Raw genomic sequence first — 20,222 nt, forward strand, 5'->3', positions numbered from 1 at the left:
CGAAAGAACACAATTTTCCGACATCTTCACCGGCTACTACTCAAGCGTATCAGTACACACCATCTTCGTTCGAGATGGCTAGCCTCGCCACTCGTCGTTTAGTGGAATTGGTGGTGAGATTGATGGTTGAAGCCCTTCAAAGCCTTGCACGTGGACAACTGAGGCTGTTAGGAGTTTCTCTCGTATGTCAAAGCGCAACACTGGAGACAGAGAGATCGATTCTTGAATCAAGATGTTCGAGTCGTTCGGAGACGCGCAAATAGTCGTAAAGCTTAGCGGGCTGATTCTTGCAGTGGGTAGACCTTGCAACCTCGCAACGTTGCTGTGGTTTTGCGGCACGTATTCCGCCCCCACAGATGACCTTGTTAGTGCAACGAAGCGATCACCTAAAGCCAAGCGCTTCCGCCGTGCAGAAAGCATAAACTCTACGACTGATGACGTGCGCATACCGTTGCGGCCCGTGCTGCTTTGGAAAGCCTTACGCTTGCGCAATCTCGACGATGCTTTGTCCCGCTATCCAAAACCCGAGGAAGTGGTTGATGAAAGCTACTGCTACCAGCTCTCTATGCCCCAGAAGAAGTGATTTTCCTATGGCCAGTCCGAAGCACCGTTTTCCAGAACTAGGCTAGTTTCGCACCATTGCGTATCTCGCAGCTCAAGATTCACAAGCGTGGTAAATTTAGCTGGATGCGCATCTGGTCGGACAAAGCTCAGCCTCGCCAGCGGTGAGACAGAACAGCGCAGCTCATGTCTCAAGGCGATCCTCAGAGAATGTCCCATGTCTAAACATGGTTGCGAAATCCTGTGGTAAGTAAGCACATGTGTGATGACGGTGACATGAATGACATGGGGTAAGCCCCTAATCAAAGTTCTCTTGAACACGGTTCTCGCAGACTCGTTCAACATTGTCTTTAAAATTTCATCAAAGCCGTTCACTCCTGAAGCATCAATCGGTTGTTGTTGATTCGGCGATATTTTCAGCCGATCCGGGTGAGGCTGCAATGTGATGGCAAGGGCAAAGGTACATTAGCGAGCTGTCACAAAACGGCTTTGGATAGCATTGGACTACGGAAGATGCAGTTTCATGACTCGCTGATCTGTAAAGGATTTGGCAACGCCAAGCGAAACGGTACAAACGTGTGGCTTTGAACCGGTGAAGGGCGATCATCATTTCCCCCATTTTTGCTTTGGAGTCATGTTACGTATATTTCCATTTCCAGATACCTCTGATCTATTGAAATAATCTCGGTAAGTTTAATATATACCCTGTTGTCGCCAGGTTCATAAGCTACTGTCCTTCGTCAGTCTAGTCATCTAGACGCTTCCACGAAACCGACAAAGTCCGGAAAAATCAATCGCATCGAAGGTTTTGGATTCATATCGGCAGCCTGTTCTTTCCCTCTCGATGCGGGAAGCCTATCATACAGCTGTTGACAAGAGCAATGCAGGCTGTCGCAAACTCTCACTTTCGAGCCGCAACCACGTGGACGCACCCTGGTCTGAGGAACATCTATGCGACATCACAGAACTTAGTCAGTGTGACTGTTTCAGAGCAAGATGAGGTCTTCATGATTTATATGCCCAGTGCCATGATGCTTGTCGCCCGATCGCTCAGCTCCCTAAACAGATAGGGTGTTAAGCCACAATCAAATCAAATCAATCAAATCGGCTCCCTAACCGAGCTGAGCGAGTAGAGCCATTCTGTTCTCAGTATGCTTGAAGCTCGCTTCGTGCCGCCTGATAGAAGGTACAGATCTTGATATGGTCTGTGAATGGCGCATCCTTCACCATGGCATTTAGGCGGGAGCTTTCCAGGCACGACGCTTGAGCGCGAAGATGCGGGGCGTCCGGATTATACACAAGGTCTATTGAATCATGATTTGATGCAAGCATAAATGGCGGAGCTAACCGCTATGCATGTGTTAGCAGGGCCTAGAAACACAAGCAACCGTCTATCTGAGGGCTCACGCCATCTTACGGAGAGTGCTTTTACCCTCAGCGAGTTGAGTGCAGCTGTTCCAAGCTCTAAATATGATTGTTGAGATATGCGTCGATGGACGGCTTTAAGAGAGCGCAACTTAGCGTATCCAAACGTCGTGGACATACGTCTGGCCAGGTACTCTTTGCCAGACATTCACAGATTCCACGCAACCACACGTTCTGGTGAGATACTGTTGCAAGGTTCCTCATCGATCCAGTGTCTTGTATATCTCCAACAGAGCTACACGACAATGCAGAGTCATCGGTGTCACATGCCGTCTCGTACAGGCTTCACGATAGTCGTATGTTTCCAAAGCACCCTCGTCTTTGTATGGCTGAACTTGGAAGGATCTCTCTGGTTTCTGAACCAGTGACGGAGACGCTGATAAGTAGACGTACAGTGGCGGTAAGTTGGCGTGTATCGTCACTGCCAATATACGCAAAATCTCTAGAGCCAGGGTGCAAGCACGCGTTAGGCCTCACAAAGCCTCTTGGGTGGGATGTTTCACTTTTTCGATAAACTCCGGGATTCTTGATATCTCAAATTCAGCTGGGTAGTTTGAAAGAGGGGTCGGCCATATTCGTTCTGTATATATACACGATTACGCCTCATGGGGGTCGTGATATCGCAAGTTAGATACAGGAAGGAGGAATCATGAACGACCGCAATGAGTACATCAGGTTTTTCTTACAGTTTGTCCACTACTCACCGATTACGGCCTGATATTCCAATCATAAGACAAGACATATTTGGACAAAAACAGACAACCCGGCTTGAAGGTTCGTAACAATCTCATTGATGGCTGGCATCTACTAAGGAAAGCCCGAAGACACGTACGCTATAAACGCTGTACATCCGCGCTTGGTGCTACTCTATGCAATCCAGTACCAGATCTTCTGCCAGACATTCTTCGGTACAGGCGCACCAGAGATATCGTCCTTGCACAGCTCATTCATCTCCCGCACACCAGTCGTAACATCAATGTTCTCAACCTTGATCGCGAAGGCGGTTCTGAAGTAGATCTTGTGGCCGGCGTAAAGAACGAAGAAAATGGGGATAGTGATATAGGCGGCCAAGAAATCGGATACAGACCAGTTGGCTGGCACAAAGACTTGGAATCCGTTCGTGAGGGTCAGGAGTGAGACAACACCAAGGATAAAGTATGTGAGGTATGGCTGGAATGGCGTACGGTAAGGAAGCGACTCGAGCAAGTTGTTGAATATCAAGGCCTTGCGGAAGCGGATATAGGTGATCATAACAACAATCCAGGCGATGAAACCGGAGATTGTGGAGATATTTGAGAACCACAGGAAGACTTGCGCACCAGTATTGGAGACGTTGAGATAAGCAAGAAGACCTATGGCCCAAGTAGCCAGGACAGCCACGTATGGCACTCCTTTCTTGCTTGTCCTGCCGAAGACCTTTGGCGCTTCTCCGTTGAGAGCCATACCGTACAAGACACGGGATCCAGAGAACAGGAAAGCGTTTCCGGCAGACCAGGCTGATGTCAAGACAGCCGCGTTAACAACGTGGTTCAGGCCCTGGATGCCTGCTCGTTGGATACCAATAACGAAGGGTGAGGCCGAAGCGTTGGAGCTACCGCTGAGGAGACGGTCATCATCTGATGGAACGATGACTCCGATGATGAAGCTTCCCAAACCGTAGAAGATGGCCAGACGGTAAACAAAGCGGCCAGCAGCCTTGGGGATGTTACGGCGAGGGGCGATGGTCTCTCCTGCAGCAAGTGCAATCAGTTCAGGCGATGTGATGAAGGCAAAACCAGCGCGAACGAAAGCAGTCCAGTATGCCAGGAAACGACCGGAATTCCCTTCCACTATATATGGTTTGAAAGCACCCGGGTTGTTCCAATATCTGAATCCAAGTCGGCCTTGATCATTAGGACTACCACCTAACATGATAACAAAGCCCAGAATTACCAGGCCTATAATGGTGATGAACTTGATGGAGGCAAACCAGAACTCTGCTTCTCCGAAAACCTCGACTGCGACAATGTTAAGGAACAAAACCACCACAAGAAAGATGGTGATCCAGACAGCGTTGTGAACAGGCGTCTCCCAATACTCCAGAAGGATGGCTCCAGCTGTGGCTTCGGCAGCAACGAGAATGGCATATGCATACCAGTAGTTCCATCCGGCGGCAAATGCTAGACTAGGGTCTACAAATCGCTTAATGAAATACGGGATGGTAATACCACGCATCGGAAGCAGGGTAACGATTTCGGCCAAGTTGTTCATGACATTGTAGACGACTGCAGAAGTGAAGACACGAAGTTAGTGGATTTCTCACATGCATTTCGTACAGGCACAACCTACCAAGCATCATACTGAGATAGGCCATGAAGAGTGGAGCAGGACCGACTAGAGCAAGAATAGATCCAGATCCGATGAACAGGCCAGTTCCGATAGCACCGCCTAGCGCGCTGGTGGAGTGTCAGCATGCGGTTTAGCGACGTCAAAGAATACGGACTTACAGGAACTGGATGTGTCGACTCTTCAAACCACGGTGTGTATCTCCTCCTCGTCCAGTCTTACCTCCAACAGTAGCAGCGCCGTGGACGAATGGCTCCTCGAAGCCAACTTGATTCTCCTCGTAGCCATACGGCACAGCCTCAGGCTTTTCGTCAGCCATGTGGTGGTTCGGCATGATGCCCAGGTAAATTGCGAGATGATGGAGACTTGGTTTGTGCCGGTACCAATCTTGCTGATCCCAACACGGGGATGTCAGCCGGTTATATAGAGAGCAATGTCAAAGACGGGTGAAGGATGCGTCGGCTATGATAGCAGATTTTTCAAATGTGGTGTATGGCCCGGCGCACGACGAGGTATACTCCACGTTTGGAATGGTTCCGATGTGGTACCCGTGGACTGCTGCTGGCTCGGTGGCCAAGTCTTGTCCATGGTATGGGACGATCAGCCCAGACCCTTGTCAGAACCATGAGCAGTGGGGAGTCTGGGGAACCAATTATCGTTAGGTAATGGCAAACTACCGCGTGAAAAGGCGGGGAAAATCGCCTCTTGTGCTGTGGTGGTTGCAACACAGTGCTTAACTTGCCTGATGACGTTCGCCCTGCACGTCGCGCATTCCTTCGGTTTTACTCCCGTGCGCCATGGGCACTGTTCATCTTTTGGTGTTTGGAGAGTTAAATGGGGGCGGGCCGGTGTACGGAGTGAGGGTTTTTGGAACTGAGCCGACAAAAGCCGCAAATCGTAGGGATGAGGCTCAATTCAGGCACGCCCAGAGCTTAGACAAGCTTCTGGAAATACGACTAGAAGTCTTAGCGCACAAAATACCCGCCGATGGTTTGCGAAATGGGTCTGGGTAGCTATGGAGTTCACCACGAGGTGGATGGAGACAGACGATTTACTGCAAAATCCGGGGATCGTGGGGATGGCGGTTCGTGCTTCATTGAGCTGTGGATTTTGTATATCCACAGGACAAGCTGACAAAACTACCAAACCAAGACTGCGTCTGCCGTGAAGAAGCATGCACAGTAGAACGAGACATTGCAAGTCGCTTAGAAAATTTTCACCTTGGGCGTACAGTACGATCAGGCCTGCGTCGTTATCACTGCACCTGATACTCTTATCTTCAGCTTTGGCACCGCAGAGATTTAAAAACGTAACACTTTCATCCAGAGAGGATTCCGGGGGCTTGGACGTCGCTTGGAGGATTATCTGTTGCGGGTCTTCTGGTGGGTACATCAAATCTTAGGCTTATGCAACCATGGCGCGACCCACTGTCATACTAGACATCAGTCTAGCAGCTTTAGTTAGGTATCCGGATTCCGGAGTAGAGGAACTATCCTTCGCGCTAAATTCCCAGTGCCGGACGAACCTTCACCACCATTCGGTATTACATGATCGCAACTTCAGTTTTCGTCTTCACTACGTGAAGTGCACCATATGGATATCATTGTGTCGCAAAAGACAAGCTTCGAAGCCAGACATACAAGGTCCGTTGCCTAGGACGTACCGCAACTCATGAGCATTCGGCCCTGCAACGTTGTTCGTGTTGGTATCCCCTACCAATACTCGAGAAAACTAAGCTGTCAACATCGGGTCATGTCAGCCTAACAACGCTACGCGGCCGTTCGTTCCCAATCAAGATTGTTGGTTCTGTAGCCTCGCGCACATAAAAGGAAATGTCTCGTGATGCTGGCCCTTCTACCTGTGTGTGCTTTCCTTTGAAAGCACCAAGACGTTGCGCGTACCTCTTGAGTCGGCACTCCTCGGACATAAGGTAGCTCTGGGGTAATCGATCCCTTGGAAATCACGCCAACTCGAGCTCTGTGCCTATTCATGCAAGCTACAGTAATCTGCCAAATTCTCCCCCTTCAATCCTGTCTCGCCAGACTTGTTGTTTTATTCGCATTGTTGTCTTGCGTGTGTTGAAGCTTCGGCAAAGAGCTTGGAAGAAGGAACAACCCCTCACCAAGCTTTTGTCCGCGGCAAGAGGCGAAGGCGCGCGTCATGACACCAGACGCAGCCGCCGAAAACTTCATCTATCCCAGCCATTTGTTCACGCACTCCTAACTTCCGGGCAACTATCAACTCTGATCACCGGTGTAGAGATATTGGTCGATTAGTACACGTCATGATTCCGGAAATACTGATCGATAAGGTGCTAGATAAAGCGCGAGAGACTGCGTCGCATAGCTGGGAGTATGGAACGGTGTTCGAAGCAATCCTTGAATACAGAAGTCGTCAATTTACCGTTTTCCATGACCCATTTCCAGGCGGTGAGATACCAGTGTTGAGGGTCGAGGATGTAGAAGCACTGCAATATGTGAAACCGTTCATACGTACTGACAGCCAGAGACTGTGTGAAGGAAATGGTATGTCCTACGGTTTCAATACTTACTAGGCACATTATAAAGACCGGGCGTATGCTAACAGCAAGTACTAGGCTCATCGTCCGATCCGACATCCCTCTGCATCCCTACTCTACTCCTTTCCAGATCAGTAACCCTCCCCGTGCCTGATAACCTATATCTCTCCGCAGTAAGCCGTCAACTGCACGACCTGCTTTCGACTACGCCGAGATTCTCCAATGACGCGATATCACACCGCGATGCGTACCCTTCCTTGTGGGCCGACTTTATCTATATGGTGCCACCGGCCCTCGCCTATAACGGCACGTTCACAGCAGATATAGACATGGTGAAGGAGAGTGTCCGCCAATGTGAGCTATACCGCGAAGTTCTCGGTACGCGAAAGGGATATTGGCAACACATAGCCAATGATGCGGGCGTACGCAATGTGAAGAGTGACGGTGGTGCATGGTGTACAAGTAATGCCTGGGCCGCAGCTGGAATGGCAAGGGTACTGGCCACCTTACGGAAATCTCAATATGTGTCTGAAACCGAGGAAGAGCAGAATGTCTTACTGCAGATGACCAAAGGAATTCTCGATGGCGCCATGGAAGCTGATACCGATACAATGGGCTTGCTGCGCAACTATCTCGATGATGAGACCTGGTTTGCAGAGGTCGCTGGCACAGCGTTGATGGCTGCTACAGCTTTTAGAATGGCCGTCCTTGAGCCTGGCCTTTTCGGAAAACGGTATACGGATTGGGCAATAACGAAGCTAGAAGCTGTTAGCCGTCATATAGACGAAGAGACTGGTATTGTAGCACCGGTTGTCAATTCTCTCAATGAAGGTCAGAGGACGCCACTGGAAGGCGTCAACCCTGAGGGACAGGCTTTCGTCGTGTTACTGTATGCTGCATGGAGAGATTGGAATATCGCAACCGGCGCTGCACCAAATCTGGCTGTGGCCTCAGAAAGCCTTTGTATACAGTAGATTTTCAAGCCAATCTGTTAGAATGTCCGTACGTGAACCGAGTTAGAACTAAAAGACTGGACCTCGAAATGCCTGCACTTCGATACAGTCTTGTGACAATACCGATCTTGTTTAAGTGCACGTACCTGCATCATATCACATACGATGTCACCAGGTCGATTGCCCTGAATGGTACGTACCTTCAGCATCTCCTCAGCTAGAACACACTCGACCTCATTCTCCCCTTATGAAATTCGCACTTTTCTATGCATGTGTTCCAAATTGTAATACAACTAACGCGCGAAGACAGCGTAAACAGATTATAGGCAGCGCCTGATAGTCGCGCCGTAGTTCGCGCCGCGCGTTGTACCTCGGCAAATGTAACTCCTCACGCCAGTCATGACTCTCCGAATTGCAGCGTGTTTTACGCCTCGGTCGCGTAGTATATGATCATGGCTAGAAGGTGCTTTGGGTAGCCAGAGTATCGACACGTTTGCCTTGCAGTCCGTCTCCTACATCGATATGCCGTCCTCCAACATCCCCGTGATCATCGGCGTTGGCGACATCAAGAACCGCTCAACTGCCGTCACGGACGCGAAAGAGCCCGCAACATTGATGCTTGAAGCCATTCAAAAGGCCATCAGCGACACTTCGTCTACTTCGAATACCGATCTCCAGTCAGCGATCGACAGCGTCGATGTCGTCAAGACATGGACTTGGCCATACCCGGATCTGCCAGGGCTTCTGGCAGAGAAGCTGGGGATTGAACAGAAACTAAAGTGGAAAAGATATTCTGAGCATGGAGGTGACAAGCCAGGGAAGCTCCTCGACGAAGCGGCGAAAAGGATTGCGAAAGGCGAATGTAAAGTCGCGATTGTAACTGGGGGTGAGGCGTTAGCTTCGTGTACGTGCCAATTTACTTTTCTTTCTCTCCACCATCACTAACTGTACCCAGTATCAGCATGCGCAGCTGCAAAGAAGCTTCCTCCGCCAGGCTGGACAGCGCCGTCTGAAGCCGTAGACTCGGTCTTCACTCCAACAGGCCGCGACCTAGGAAATAATGCAGTGTCCTCTCTTTGGCAAACACTCTCCTCTACTGACTCTTGCGAAGACCTTGGCGCTATTCATAGGATTGGTGCACCAATACATGTTTATCCACTTTACGAGAACGCATTCCGTGCGCATCGCGGCCAGACACCAAAGGCAAACCACCAAGAGAGCGCAAAGTTGTATGCCGAGTTTTCCGAAGTTGCGAAGAATAATGAATATGCATGGAATTACGGAAGTTCAAGTAGTGAAGAAGAGATTGGGACGGTTGGGAAAAGGAACAGAATGATATGTCATCCTTGTACGCCATCCTTCTTTCTACTCTGGGAATGACCGCTTACATCAGATCCGTGCAGATCCCCTGCTTATGAATGCTTTCAACACGGTCAACCTCGCCTCTGCCATTATTCTTACTTCAACTTCTTTCGCCAAAGAACTAGGGGTATCAGAGTCAAAATGGATATATCCACTTGGTGGCGCAGGAACGAAGGATGCGGACGAGTTCTGGAAAAGACCGAACTTCTACTCCTCGCCTAGCATTGCGCGTTCTATTGATGCAAGCTTGAAGGTTTCTGGCGTAAGAAAGGAAGAGATGGATATCGTTGACATCTACTCGTGTTTTCCGATCGTTCCTAAAATTGCCGCGCAGCATCTAGGGCTACCTGTTGTTGGTGGTGACAAACCATTGACGATACTTGGCGGTCTGACGTCGTTTGGTGGAGCTGGCAACAACTATTCAATGCACGCGCTCACTGAGATGACAAGACAGCTAAGAGACGGTAAAGGCCGCAGGGGACTGGTGCTCTGCAATGGCGGTGTTCTGAGCTATCAGTACGTCGTGATCTTATCGAAAGAGCCCAGGAAAGAAGGAGCTTATCCCACAGAGAACCCGCTTCCACCACAGATCACCGATGTTCCTGCGCCAGAGCTTGCCTCTAATGCAGAGGGTGAGGCTGTCGTCGAGACGTATACCGTAGAGTTCAATCGCGACGGCAGTCCGCTTCGAGGCCACATTATCGGTCGCTTGAAGAACAGTAACAAACGCTTCCTTGCGAATCATGGAGACGATACCACAATGCTACAGATGTCTAGCGGGGCAGGAGAAGTTGTTGGTAAAAGTGGATGGGTGTGGCAAGATCCGGAAAAGAAAGGAAGGTCGCTCTTTGCATTCGCAAAACCAGCAAAGCTGTAACAACCTACCAATACTCGAGCCGAACAGAGGCTGTGATCTAATTCATTAATCGCGGGCTACTGGTATTTGTAAATTGAAGCCTTTCTAGGCCATGAGACGCCCACCCCCAAATCTGCTCCATCCCTTCGGCTACTTGTTGAGCCCGAATCCCTCCAATAATGCACTTGGGATCTTTATCACAGCTTGTACACGCTTTGTGCCTCCACCATTGCGGCTCACCACCTGATCACTTGAAAGCTTCTATAGAGCTATCCTAGGCTTACACATCTGGATTTTGGGGTAACTTTGGTGTAGTGTCTACCACCTGCTCACGCCATGTTCTCGGTTAAGTTGCCGGTCAGTAAGGATAGCAGGGAGATGGAAAAGTAAGATCGGAGTGGTGTTGAAGTGACTATTGCCATGACAGAATGTCTCGAGGATATTAGGACGGTTATTGAAAGGAAGGAGGTTGAATTTGAGGTATACTGGTAATTCAGGCATTCTTCATGAGCGTAGGACAATAGAAGGTTATTGCGAACTGATCATACTGGATACATCTGCTTACCCTAAGAGCTACTGTTACCTCATAATCAGTATGTACTCCAAAGCCTAAAGACGATCTACGAGGGAAGGCTGTTGTCAATACTGCAAGAATGACTGGCAGCCAAATTGGTGCAGAGTAAAAGCCCGATCATGGGATTTCGCGGGGTATGATGGCGGTTCTCGTAGATTCGTTTTTGAGTATGACAGCCAGTGAACTGTTGGTGTAGAAATCAAATCCAAGGGCAGCTCGTATTGCGTGCCAAGTACATAATGATCCAACGTACGAACCAATCGTCGTCTTTACAAGAGAATCAATGGATTCTGACCATCAGGTGCTATCAAATCAATAAATCTTTCAACGCTTGCGTCCCATATATATGTAATTGTTTGTCGTCTGTGTATACCACCATCAAAGTCGCTAGAAAGTCATATGTGCAACGATTTCGCGAAACCAGGCGCAAAGCTGAGATATTGCTAGATAAAACCCTGGGAGGATACAATTGTAGCACACTTAGCTTGATACAATCATGCGAACTACCTAAGAATGTAAAGTCCCTACAAGCCACTAAGCACGCTCTGCACCCCGACAGTTCCAACGTCGTCTCTTTTAGCAATGAAACCCTTCAATTCCTGCGCATCTTGTCCACCCGCAGCCCTAAGCCTATCCCTCAGCGCCTCAGGTCCAATAATGAATAGCGTACTGACATCCGTCAGAACATCCATCGCTCCAGGCTCCAGCTCGTCACCTGTGGGCCATCCTCTCACTAGCTCAACATAGCGGTTCATGTCCTTGGAAACACTAAGACCGCCGACTTGTGAAATGGAAAATTTCAGTAGGTGTGCCAGAACGAGGGACCGCAAACCGCGAGCAAGCTCAGCGAGGAACAAGGAGAGGTTGCGACCAGAGAGCGCGGCAGAAGCTTGTGAGGCAACACGAGTCAGGAATGCGGAGACGTCGCGGCAGGCTTGCGTTTCACTTGTTACCATAAGGTCTTCTTCCTTGGGTCGGAAATCGGTCTTCTTTTGTTGAGATAGACATCTGCTCACCCAATTGAGCGATGCTGTCAATGTGAGATTGAGTATGTTGGACAGTTTCGATTCAAGAGTCGACGTTGTGTTGTTGGTAGACTTTTCGATCTCCCGACGAATAGTCAGATTGGGTGTACATAGAGGGAGGATAATGGTTGTCGTGGTTTGTTGAAGAAGATGTAGGATTGTGGTAATGGCGTGTAGGGATGGGAGGTGGGTGAGATCAGGGGGTGTCTTGGAGTTCTCCTGCGAAACGGCATGATCTTGTGCGCTGCATTCGTGTTAATTGTGTACTCATCTGAGGAATACATGACTTACGCGTCCAACGCCGTCTCCAAGTAGATTTCGCCCATCTGTCGTAGTAGAAGATTAAGCAATATTTGCACATCCTTCGGTGTCTCGTTACCAGGCGACAGCTCGAGTCCACGTCCGACACCTTCTGCCAGCCACTTGAGCATACGCTTGGCGACTGGTAGCGATAGCTTGCCATCCTCATCCGTCACTTCAATATCCTTCTTCTCCTGCTGATCTTCCTTCAGGCCAGCAATGCGGAGCAGGGTCGCCTTCTGACTAGCGGGCAATTCTGTGTTTTCCAAGCGCTCCATGTACTTGTCACGAGCGGATGCAGCCATCTCCTTGCCTCGCTGAGCCAGCGATCCAAAGTACGATGTAGGCATCTTGCTGCGCCGCGAGTGGTAGATGGTGAACTTGAGTAGTAGCGAGGAGTATAGTTCCTCCAAGTTCTTCTTTTCTCGCTCAATATACTTCTCTCCAATGAAGTAAGACGAGAAAAGCTCCTCCAACTGCTGGTCAAGGGTAGCAGCGACCGCAGATGTAGCAGGCTCTGGGTGCTCTGTCAACCCATGGGATTTTAGATCATCTACCAATTGTGTGATATAGCTCCTAGAGGCTTGCAACGAGCGCAGAAAGGCGAGTGATGATAGCTCTCCTGCTTTGTCAAGCACCATCTCCAGCCGACTTTGTATTGACTGCTGGAAGATGCGCTCCAGGAACTTGATCAGCACCTCCTCGTAGTAAGGGAAGGCTCGTTTTATGATGGCAGATTCATCCTGGACGACGATCTTGACTTCATCAATGAGAGATTGCAGCGTAGGCTCAACACCCGGTGGTTCCGCATCAGGATCTTGGAGGCGATCCCAAGTTTCCACATCCGTCGCCAACTCTTCTCCATTCAACTGCATGCGGTCAATGAAGAAAGAATGCTGGTTGACATAGGTTCCGATGACACTAGCCCCGTCGTTGAAGCCCTTCAGCGCGATGGCACAGTCGCGCATGCCAGGGTAGTTTGGACGCGCGTAGCATTCCTGAAACTTGCTGAGGAGATCCTGCTCAAGATTCTCCAAGAACTTCTCAATGACCTCCTTCGTGTTGTGTCTTGACTGATGTACCGTTCTCCTCTTCATGCCGTTCGGTGCGTCTCCGTTGACTCGCTGGCTGCCCTCGGGGTCGAGACGTGTGCTGATGCGCAGCAGCTGGCGTGCAATCTCGGCGCATCGTACTATGTCGCCGTTCTTCCGTTGGTCCTCGAGGATCATGAGTTCGCCGCGTTCGCTGACTTCTTGCCAGCATTCAATCAAGAACTTTGCGTCCAGGGCTCTCTTGCGTTGGCGATCGAGCTCTTCGAGTCGCTCACCGATGCGCATGGCAACGTTGCCTCCAGTGTCTGACCCTCCCTCGTCACTACCATTGAGCGAACTGTCTAGCCGTTGGAACCTGTCCATGGCCGCCTCCAGTCTCCTTCCTAGCGACTCGACATTCTGGTTGTGTTGTAGCTCTGCTCGGCGTACAGCTGTTGACAGCTCAGACTCCTTCTCTTCCAGGTCCTCGGAGAGACTGTTGAGTCGTGTGAGGGCATGTTCGAACGTGCGGATGAGTGGTTTCGGGTCGAATGTCTGCTGGCCACCGGCGCCGCCAGATCTTCGAGTCGCAGGTACGGCGATCTGGGAGAGGTCTTCGATGAAGTCTTTTACTAGGAAATCTTTGCTCTGCAGGAGTCAATGTGAAAACAACCCTGAACTTGTACGGCTGCTTACAGTGAACTTCTCTAGGGTGAACTGGGGTGCGCGTATCGATGTCCTCGACGTCTGGTGAGTGAGTACCGACGAGCCATCGGAGCTGATGCGCTGCATCGTTACAGGAGATTGGAGGGAATCCGCCTTGGAGGTTGAGTACTACTGCAGTATTGTATTACGGGCGTCTATCGCAGCTACCCAGCGGGCCAATGCCGCCCCGAATGCCCTGGAGCTGGTGTTTTAGATTGGCGCAAAGCATCAAGCTGCCAGGTGTTGCTAGCGTATGTTGTGTTCTCACTTGGGCATGGCACAGAGTAGATATTTCTCGTTGCAGGTGTATCTGCACGTCGTGATCTGGCTAGCAACATGCTCAAGTCGCGACTGTGGCTTGTCGCACCCCACGCCTCGGTCCCTGGTCCGCAGTCGCAGCAGCTCCAGCCGAACGGACAACGGGTGACCTCATGCACTATGATGCCACCAATCCTGTCGTGGCAGGACGTATACAAAGATCCAAAACAATAAGCTCGAGTTCCTACAGCCTCATTGTACTTGCGACAGCTTCCGCGTAATGACGCCTCAGCGCATGGCGGAGCAGGCAGCTACGCGTCTATACTTGGCTTGCGCTCGGCAGGAACGGCCGCCACACGTACCTCGTATGCACCAGCCTCACTGGGATATTTCATCATCTTACGTCTGCCAGACATGGCCAGCTAACGCGCGCATTATCCCTCTCTTTCCCTTGACTTTTGACTGCCTTGTTGTCCATACTTAGACATCGGCTGCCCAGCTCATTTTGTCGCTCAATACCCTCACACCGCCCGCAATGGCTACCACAGGCCTGACTCCCAAGCAAGAAGCCGCTTTTAGGCGAAGCAAGCAACTCTCGGTCGAGCAACGCGAAGAACTCCTCAAGCCGTTTCTTCCCTCTGAGCCTTCTGATAGCGAGAAGGAGGCGCAGAGGAAGAAGGCACTCCGCGACCGCCGCCAGCGCGCAGCCCAACAGAGCCGCAAGCCTCTCGTAGGCCCCATCAAGACCTTCCTCCACCTCGCTATCTACCACGTCGTTGCGCTCCTGTTCAGCGTCTTCTTCCGTTTCCGCCGCGCCTACCGACTGGTGAGGGGGAAGGTTGTCTCTCTGCTCAAGTACCATCACCGCACGCCAGAGTTCATAGCCCACGATGTCAAGGACCTGGAAAAGCTGCCCAAACACCTCAGTGTAATAGTGGACTACCAGGAAGACGACGGAAGTCAGGGTACAGCCGGGCTGGAAGGACTAGTAAACGATGTCTGTGAGATAGCAGCCTGGGCAGCGAGTGCCGGCATACCGTTTCTGAGTGTCTATGAGCGGACGGGTAAGTCCACCATCTTTTTGTAAAACAGAACACGGTAACGTAGGGCTCTGGCTAATGATATCAAACAGGCGTACTTAAGAACTATCTCCCCCAAACTCACGCTTCCATCTGGTCGACCCTAGAAGCCTACTTCGGCCCTCGTAGAAAGCCCACCCTCTCCCTCCGTGCACCCCACCTTTCCTCGTACTCCCCTCCCAACACGCCTCCTCAGAGCGCAGACGACGAACTGAAAGAGGAGGAACGTCAACATCTCACCGTTCTCCTTCTCTCTGAACATGACGGCCGCGACACCATCGTCGACCTTACGCGCACACTGGCCGAGATGGCACAAAAGGGCGACGTACGACAAGAGCAGATCAACACTGATTTGATTGATGCCCAGCTGAATGACCATGTTTCGAGCGAACCGGATCTTCTGATCCTGTTCAGCCCTACTGTGCAACTCAAAGGTTATCCGCCATGGCAGCTGAGGTTGACTGAGATGTTGTAAGTTGTCTTGTTCATATGATGAGGTCTTTGCTAACACACAATACAGCCACCTGCCAGACAACAAGGGCGTTAATTATCAGGTCTTCCTGCGAGCCCTGTATAACTTTGCAAAGGTTGAGATGCGCCTTGGAAGGTAGCGAGAGCACACGTCACTTGCATTTCCTAGTGTAACAATACCTAATACGATTACCGCTGCCCTCCAACTTGTAGACTTGCCGTATCTCTTGATCTGACGTCCACTGTCCCATGTGAAGTCCAGTGCAGTGTAGTGCAGCGATTGAATCCAATCGACCAGCATGCTCAACATCGATCACAACAAGTACACATCACCCAGTGGAGGAAGCAGTGTGGAGGTATCTCGAATGTAATGGTGGTGCTATCTACACCATATCTTCATGCCCGCCATGATCGTTGTGTTCGTCATAGCCATCGAGAGTAAATGCACCTAACACCTGTATTCATTTTAGGTCGTCAAGTACATATCCGCCCCACGAAAGAACCCATGCAACCAAAACCCAGTTCGTTTACTTGAGAGGAATGAAACGGGAAGAGTGAGTGGCACCAATACCCGGCCTTCCGTGCTTGACGGGCCTGTATGAGATGGAGAACTCTGCGAGGTAGTGGCCGACCATCTCGGGCTTGATTTCGACCTGGTTGAACTCCTTTCCGGAGTAGACACCGATGACGCTGCCGATCATCTCGGGGACGACAATCATGTCACGGAGGTGGGTCTTGACGAGGTCGGGCTTCTCGTTGGGCTTGGCCTCCTCTGTTCAGGGTTAGTTGTCTCCCTTCAACTGTGCGGACAGTGTTGCCTACGCTTGGACTTCCTGAGCTTCTTGATGAGGCCCATGGGCTTGCGCTTGAGACCACGGTTGAACCTGCGGCGGGCACGGGCGTGGACGAGGTCGCGGAGTTCCTCAGAGCCAAGGTCGAGGAGCCTGCATATCGATCAGAATACCGCCACCATCTGTATACATCCCCCATCGCTTTCGGAGAGTCGCGGGGGGTCGGGAGACGTACTGGTCGAGGTCAACGCCGCGATAAGAGAACTTGCGGAACGCCCTCTTCGCCTTAAGGGCTGTTGGATTCGTTAGCCATGTCCTGTCACATTGTGCGTGTACGTATCCAAGGGAAGCGGTGCGGGTGTGTGGGAAGGGCTCGTTGGAGGGGCAAGAGCGTACCAGCTGCGGCCTCGGGGTCGTAGTCAGCGTCAGCCATATTTGCGATTGTCGAAGTAGCTGATGGGAGAACTTCGTTGGGGTCGCGAGGGTAGTTGTCGGTCGTCAACGGAATCGATGCGAAATTCAAAAGGTCCACGGGTGTAGCTGCCCTGTGCGCTAAGCGAGACCCCTTAGCGCCGGTTTGGACAGGTGCGATCATTCACACACACCACCACCACCCACCATGACAGAACTCACAGTGAACATTGACGATACAGCACCACCAATTGGGGTCTGAAAGCATATTGGAACAGATGCCCACCATCGAAACAATCTATGTTCAAGCCTCGTTCTATAAAAAAGGCATCTAGTAACTCCAGTGGTCCTCGCATACAAACGAGCTCGTTCTTGCCAAGTCAACCCTTTGTAAGACTGTACAGGAAATGGTACTTTGAAGGTATGTGCCGTTACTCTCTTGCTGACAATGCAACGTGGAGGTTTGCGTACACCTTTAGATTAGGTTGCAGTATCTAGGAACAACTTGGGGAAAACGAGCTCATTCATAACATCACCTGGAGTCGATCCATTTCCAGTCTTTTTCATATCCTACAAGTCGCACCAATAGTGGGCGAAGGTCATGCTAGCCTCTCATACCTAGAGTTACAGTCGTCGCATCTACTCTAGACTCCATGAGTGACATGCCTGCCACAAAAATTGACGTAACAGTTACGGAAAAGGCAGTACAGCACTCTCGGTAGCACCTCATTTTAATTTACGAACCACACTCAAAGCAAATCACTATTATAATAAAGGCTTGGCGCAGTCACAAAAAGCAGGTAAACTGCCTGTAGTGCTTGGAGGTGCATGGCTTCATTCCGGGTATCTCAGCAGGCAACTATTCTACTATTGCCGCGGTATCCTTCTCCAAGCCCCTTGCAGTGCACGCTCGACACTCCCCAAATCGTTCTCATTGCGCATGATTCTCGTGATAGTCGAGAGATTGGCCGGATCATACTTCGTAAAGGTAGGTGAAGGTGTTTGTTTGGCGATGGTGATGCGCTTAGTCGAAGAGACCGAAACCCATGTCCTCGTCAGACTCCTCCTTCTCCTCCTCCTTGGCGGCCTCAGGAGCGGCCTCAGCCTCAGCGGAGCCACCAGCGGCAGCAGCACCACCGGAAGCGGCAGCACCACCGGCACCGCCGGAGGGAACGGAAGCAAGCTTCTCGGAACCGGAAGCGATGAGCTCGTTGATGTCCTTGCCCTCAAGCTCGGAGATCAGCTTGTCAAGACGGTCGGAGTCAGCCTCGATACCAACGGACTCAAGGACGGCCTGTTGCGACGTTAGATTGGGACAAAGACGCAGAACAGCGCGGTATGAGACTTACCTTGACGTCGGCAGCGGAGGGCGAGGTGTTGCCACCAAGGCCGAGGAGGAGGTATGCCGCGAGGTGCTTCATTGTGATTGTGGTTTGGTGATTTGTAGGAACAGGAGTTCAATCGATTTAACCTGCGCTTGTCAGTATTGCGCTGCTGGAAGCAGATTCAAAGTGGTGCGTACCGTCGGGACCGGAGACTGAAGCTACAAGTTCTTGCTGTAGGTTGTCGTTCAGAAGAAAAAGTTCGAGGTCCGCGAATATTGACTTCTGGTGGGATTTCGCTACTTGCGCTATACCGCAAGACGACTAGCGCAAATCGCCCGCTTTGTCACGTGTGGCTGGGCTAGGCAAGGCCCAGGTATAAAAACGACCTGTCTGCGCCGCCGCCGACCGCTCATTCTCTGGCCGCTCCCCTCTTCAATCTTCGACCGGTCCCGTGCGCCTCGCTCCGTCTCCGCGCGCGCGATCAGTCCCTGACGACCAGTTACTCCGGAGATTCTTACCCGGAAAGCATGTACAACTTGTCCTCCAATCGATTCGACGACCGGTAGCCCTGAGTCAAACGCTTATCAGTTGCCCACTATGAGTGTGAGTTTGGCGACTCCATCCACGTCGGCTCTCACATGCTGACTGCACCATTTAGTCTCTCAAAGACATCATGTCTATAATCGACCCGAGCGCGAAGACACAGGCGACCGTATCCAAGCAAGCCCCGCCTGCCGGAGCCCCTAGGCCAGTGTCGCGACCAAGCGGAGGGGCAAATGGCGCATCGCAGCCGCCTCAGTTGAAGCGCAAGGCATCGGGGCCGGTTGAGAGTGGACAAGTCAAGATACAGAGGAAGGAGGCTGTTGGGGGACCAGCGCAGCCCAACGGCGTGGCGCGTGCCACCTCGTCGCCTGCCACGTCAAAACCTACTCCATCCGCATCTACCACAGCTGTCCCATATCGTGGAACCGCTGCTCCAGCATCATCGAAACCAGCAAATCCACCCGTCCGCAAGCCTCTACAGTCGTCAAATGCACCCGCTGCCAGACCCAAGGCCACTGCGCCTGTGCCCGCGCCCGCGCCCAAGCCTGCACCACCTGCCACGTCAACACCAGCCTCGTCCGCCGCACCCAAGAAGGGGTATCTCGCTATGCTTCAGAAAGCCAAAGAGAAGGACGCGACGAAGCCCATCGCTCCGCCAATCAAGCACGAGCCAACCAAGATCTTGTCAAGAAAAGAGCGCTTGGCACTCAAGGCAGAAGCAAGTGCTGGGGCAAAGGGCAAGAAGCCTGTTGCTGGATTACCTTCAAGGGTCCTAGACCCGAAAGCCGATCCCTCGAAAGAAAAGAAGAAGCCATCCGAGGTTGGCTACCAAGGCACAGCCCGGCCGGCCAAGAAGCCTGTCGAAGTTGGATACAAAGGAACAGCCCGTCCGGCGAGTGCTCCTGCAACATCAAGTCGGAACGGCACGCCAGCCGTCAAGGCAAAACCGAACCCGGCCAAGGGACGCTACGATGGTTATGCAGACTGGGACGAACTTAGTGACATGGAAGACGAAGAAGAAGACTATGCCTCTGATGCTTCCTCCGACATGGAAGGTGGTATCTGGGACGTCGAAGAAGAGGAACAGATAGCCCTCAAGGTCGCTAAGAAGGAAGACGCTGAGGCATTAGCCGAGGAAAACCGGCTGAAGCGTGAGAAGGAGGAACGAAAGAAGAAGTTGGCGGCTATGGCTGCCAAGGCTAAGAAGAGGTATTGAGGTTCTTCGGCGTTATGGTTTACGATTACACGGCATGGGGGCGTTTCATCTGCATTCTCGCGGTTGCATAGCCATGGAGCGGTTTCTTCTTTTACCCTGGCGCATTTACGATTGTTGCATACCCCGAACAACGATCATGGCTTCACAGCAAGTGTCTCACTGGAAGAGACTCCAATACAAGTAGTGTATATTTATAACGCCATCGGCAATAATACCCCTTGGCTTCAACACCACACGGTGTCCTTTCTCATAACTTCCATCGTGCTCGTCCCAGTCTCCGCGCAATCACTTCCTGACTGCTTACACAATTCCACTGCAGACAAATGTGTTCGGACATCACCATGGTCATGCGTGATTCTGCGATTGTCATTGAAGCGTACCATCAGCCAACACATCCACAAACGCCCCTTTATCACAATCGGACAAATTGGATTGCCAAACAACGCATGCATCCCCATGATCGAGGACTGTATTCCCACATCCTGGCCTTCTT

The 20,222-nt window shown here is 51.3% G+C and overlaps 9 protein-coding genes across 9 annotated transcripts; 4 read left to right on the top strand and 5 right to left on the bottom strand.

Moving 5' to 3' along the window:
• Positions 1-535: 535 nt before the first annotated feature.
• CC77DRAFT_1024465 (hypothetical protein) lies at positions 536-1,113 on the bottom strand. Its single transcript, XM_018525879.1, has one exon. The coding sequence runs from the start codon at positions 778-780 to the stop codon at positions 589-591; it is 192 nt and encodes a 63-aa protein (XP_018381457.1). The 5' UTR covers positions 781-1,113; the 3' UTR covers positions 536-588.
• Positions 1,114-2,853: 1,740 nt separating this feature from the next.
• Positions 2,854-4,645, bottom strand: CC77DRAFT_945371 (amino-acid permease inda1; the record flags this gene model as incomplete). Its single annotated transcript, XM_018535017.1, has 3 exons — positions 2,854-4,250; positions 4,315-4,421; positions 4,473-4,645. The coding sequence occupies 3 exons, from the start codon at positions 4,643-4,645 to the stop codon at positions 2,854-2,856; spliced, it is 1,677 nt and encodes a 558-aa protein (XP_018381458.1).
• Positions 4,646-6,595: 1,950 nt separating this feature from the next.
• CC77DRAFT_1065602 (hypothetical protein) lies at positions 6,596-7,803 on the top strand (the record flags this gene model as incomplete). Its single annotated transcript, XM_018528826.1, has 2 exons — positions 6,596-6,836; positions 6,908-7,803. 2 exons carry the CDS (start codon positions 6,596-6,598, stop codon positions 7,801-7,803), a joined length of 1,137 nt encoding a protein of 378 aa, XP_018381459.1.
• A 241-nt stretch (positions 7,804-8,044) lies between these two features.
• CC77DRAFT_972180 (hypothetical protein) lies at positions 8,045-10,499 on the top strand. Its single transcript, XM_018535852.1, has 3 exons — positions 8,045-8,686; positions 8,738-9,130; positions 9,186-10,499. Exons 1-3 carry the CDS (start codon positions 8,305-8,307, stop codon positions 10,019-10,021), a joined length of 1,611 nt encoding a protein of 536 aa, XP_018381460.1. The 5' UTR covers positions 8,045-8,304; the 3' UTR covers positions 10,022-10,499.
• A 400-nt stretch (positions 10,500-10,899) lies between these two features.
• Positions 10,900-14,167, bottom strand: CC77DRAFT_972183 (exocyst complex component Sec10). The gene is made up of 3 exons (XM_018535853.1): positions 13,627-14,167; positions 11,891-13,578; positions 10,900-11,843 (listed from the first exon to the last, which is right to left on the bottom strand). The coding sequence occupies exons 1-3, from the start codon at positions 13,720-13,722 to the stop codon at positions 11,099-11,101; spliced, it is 2,529 nt and encodes an 842-aa protein (XP_018381461.1). The 5' UTR covers positions 13,723-14,167; the 3' UTR covers positions 10,900-11,098.
• A 261-nt stretch (positions 14,168-14,428) lies between these two features.
• On the top strand, positions 14,429-15,583 carry CC77DRAFT_998249 (Undecaprenyl diphosphate synthase; the record flags this gene model as incomplete). Its single annotated transcript, XM_018536532.1, has 3 exons — positions 14,429-14,957; positions 15,026-15,443; positions 15,493-15,583. 3 exons carry the CDS (start codon positions 14,429-14,431, stop codon positions 15,581-15,583), a joined length of 1,038 nt encoding a protein of 345 aa, XP_018381462.1.
• CC77DRAFT_1024470 (ribosomal protein S19) lies at positions 15,565-16,709 on the bottom strand. Its single transcript, XM_018525880.1, has 4 exons — positions 16,631-16,709; positions 16,470-16,527; positions 16,266-16,387; positions 15,565-16,215 (listed from the first exon to the last, which is right to left on the bottom strand). The coding sequence occupies exons 1-4, from the start codon at positions 16,665-16,667 to the stop codon at positions 15,971-15,973; spliced, it is 462 nt and encodes a 153-aa protein (XP_018381463.1). The 5' UTR covers positions 16,668-16,709; the 3' UTR covers positions 15,565-15,970.
• Positions 16,710-17,669: 960 nt separating this feature from the next.
• Positions 17,670-18,066, bottom strand: CC77DRAFT_945373 (ribosomal protein 60S; the record flags this gene model as incomplete). Its single annotated transcript, XM_018535018.1, has 2 exons — positions 17,670-17,939; positions 17,995-18,066. 2 exons carry the CDS (start codon positions 18,064-18,066, stop codon positions 17,670-17,672), a joined length of 342 nt encoding a protein of 113 aa, XP_018381464.1.
• A 462-nt stretch (positions 18,067-18,528) lies between these two features.
• On the top strand, positions 18,529-19,729 carry CC77DRAFT_945177 (hypothetical protein; the record flags this gene model as incomplete). Its single annotated transcript, XM_018535011.1, has 2 exons — positions 18,529-18,573; positions 18,629-19,729. Coding segments are annotated over 2 exons (1,146 nt in total), but the record flags the coding sequence as incomplete, so codon positions are not given.
• Between the last annotated feature and the right edge of the window lie 493 nt (positions 19,730-20,222).

Source organism: Alternaria alternata (genome assembly GCF_001642055.1).
Source record: "Alternaria alternata strain SRC1lrK2f unplaced genomic scaffold CC77scaffold_23, whole genome shotgun sequence".
NCBI classification, from domain to species: Eukaryota; Fungi; Ascomycota; class Dothideomycetes; order Pleosporales; family Pleosporaceae; genus Alternaria; species Alternaria alternata.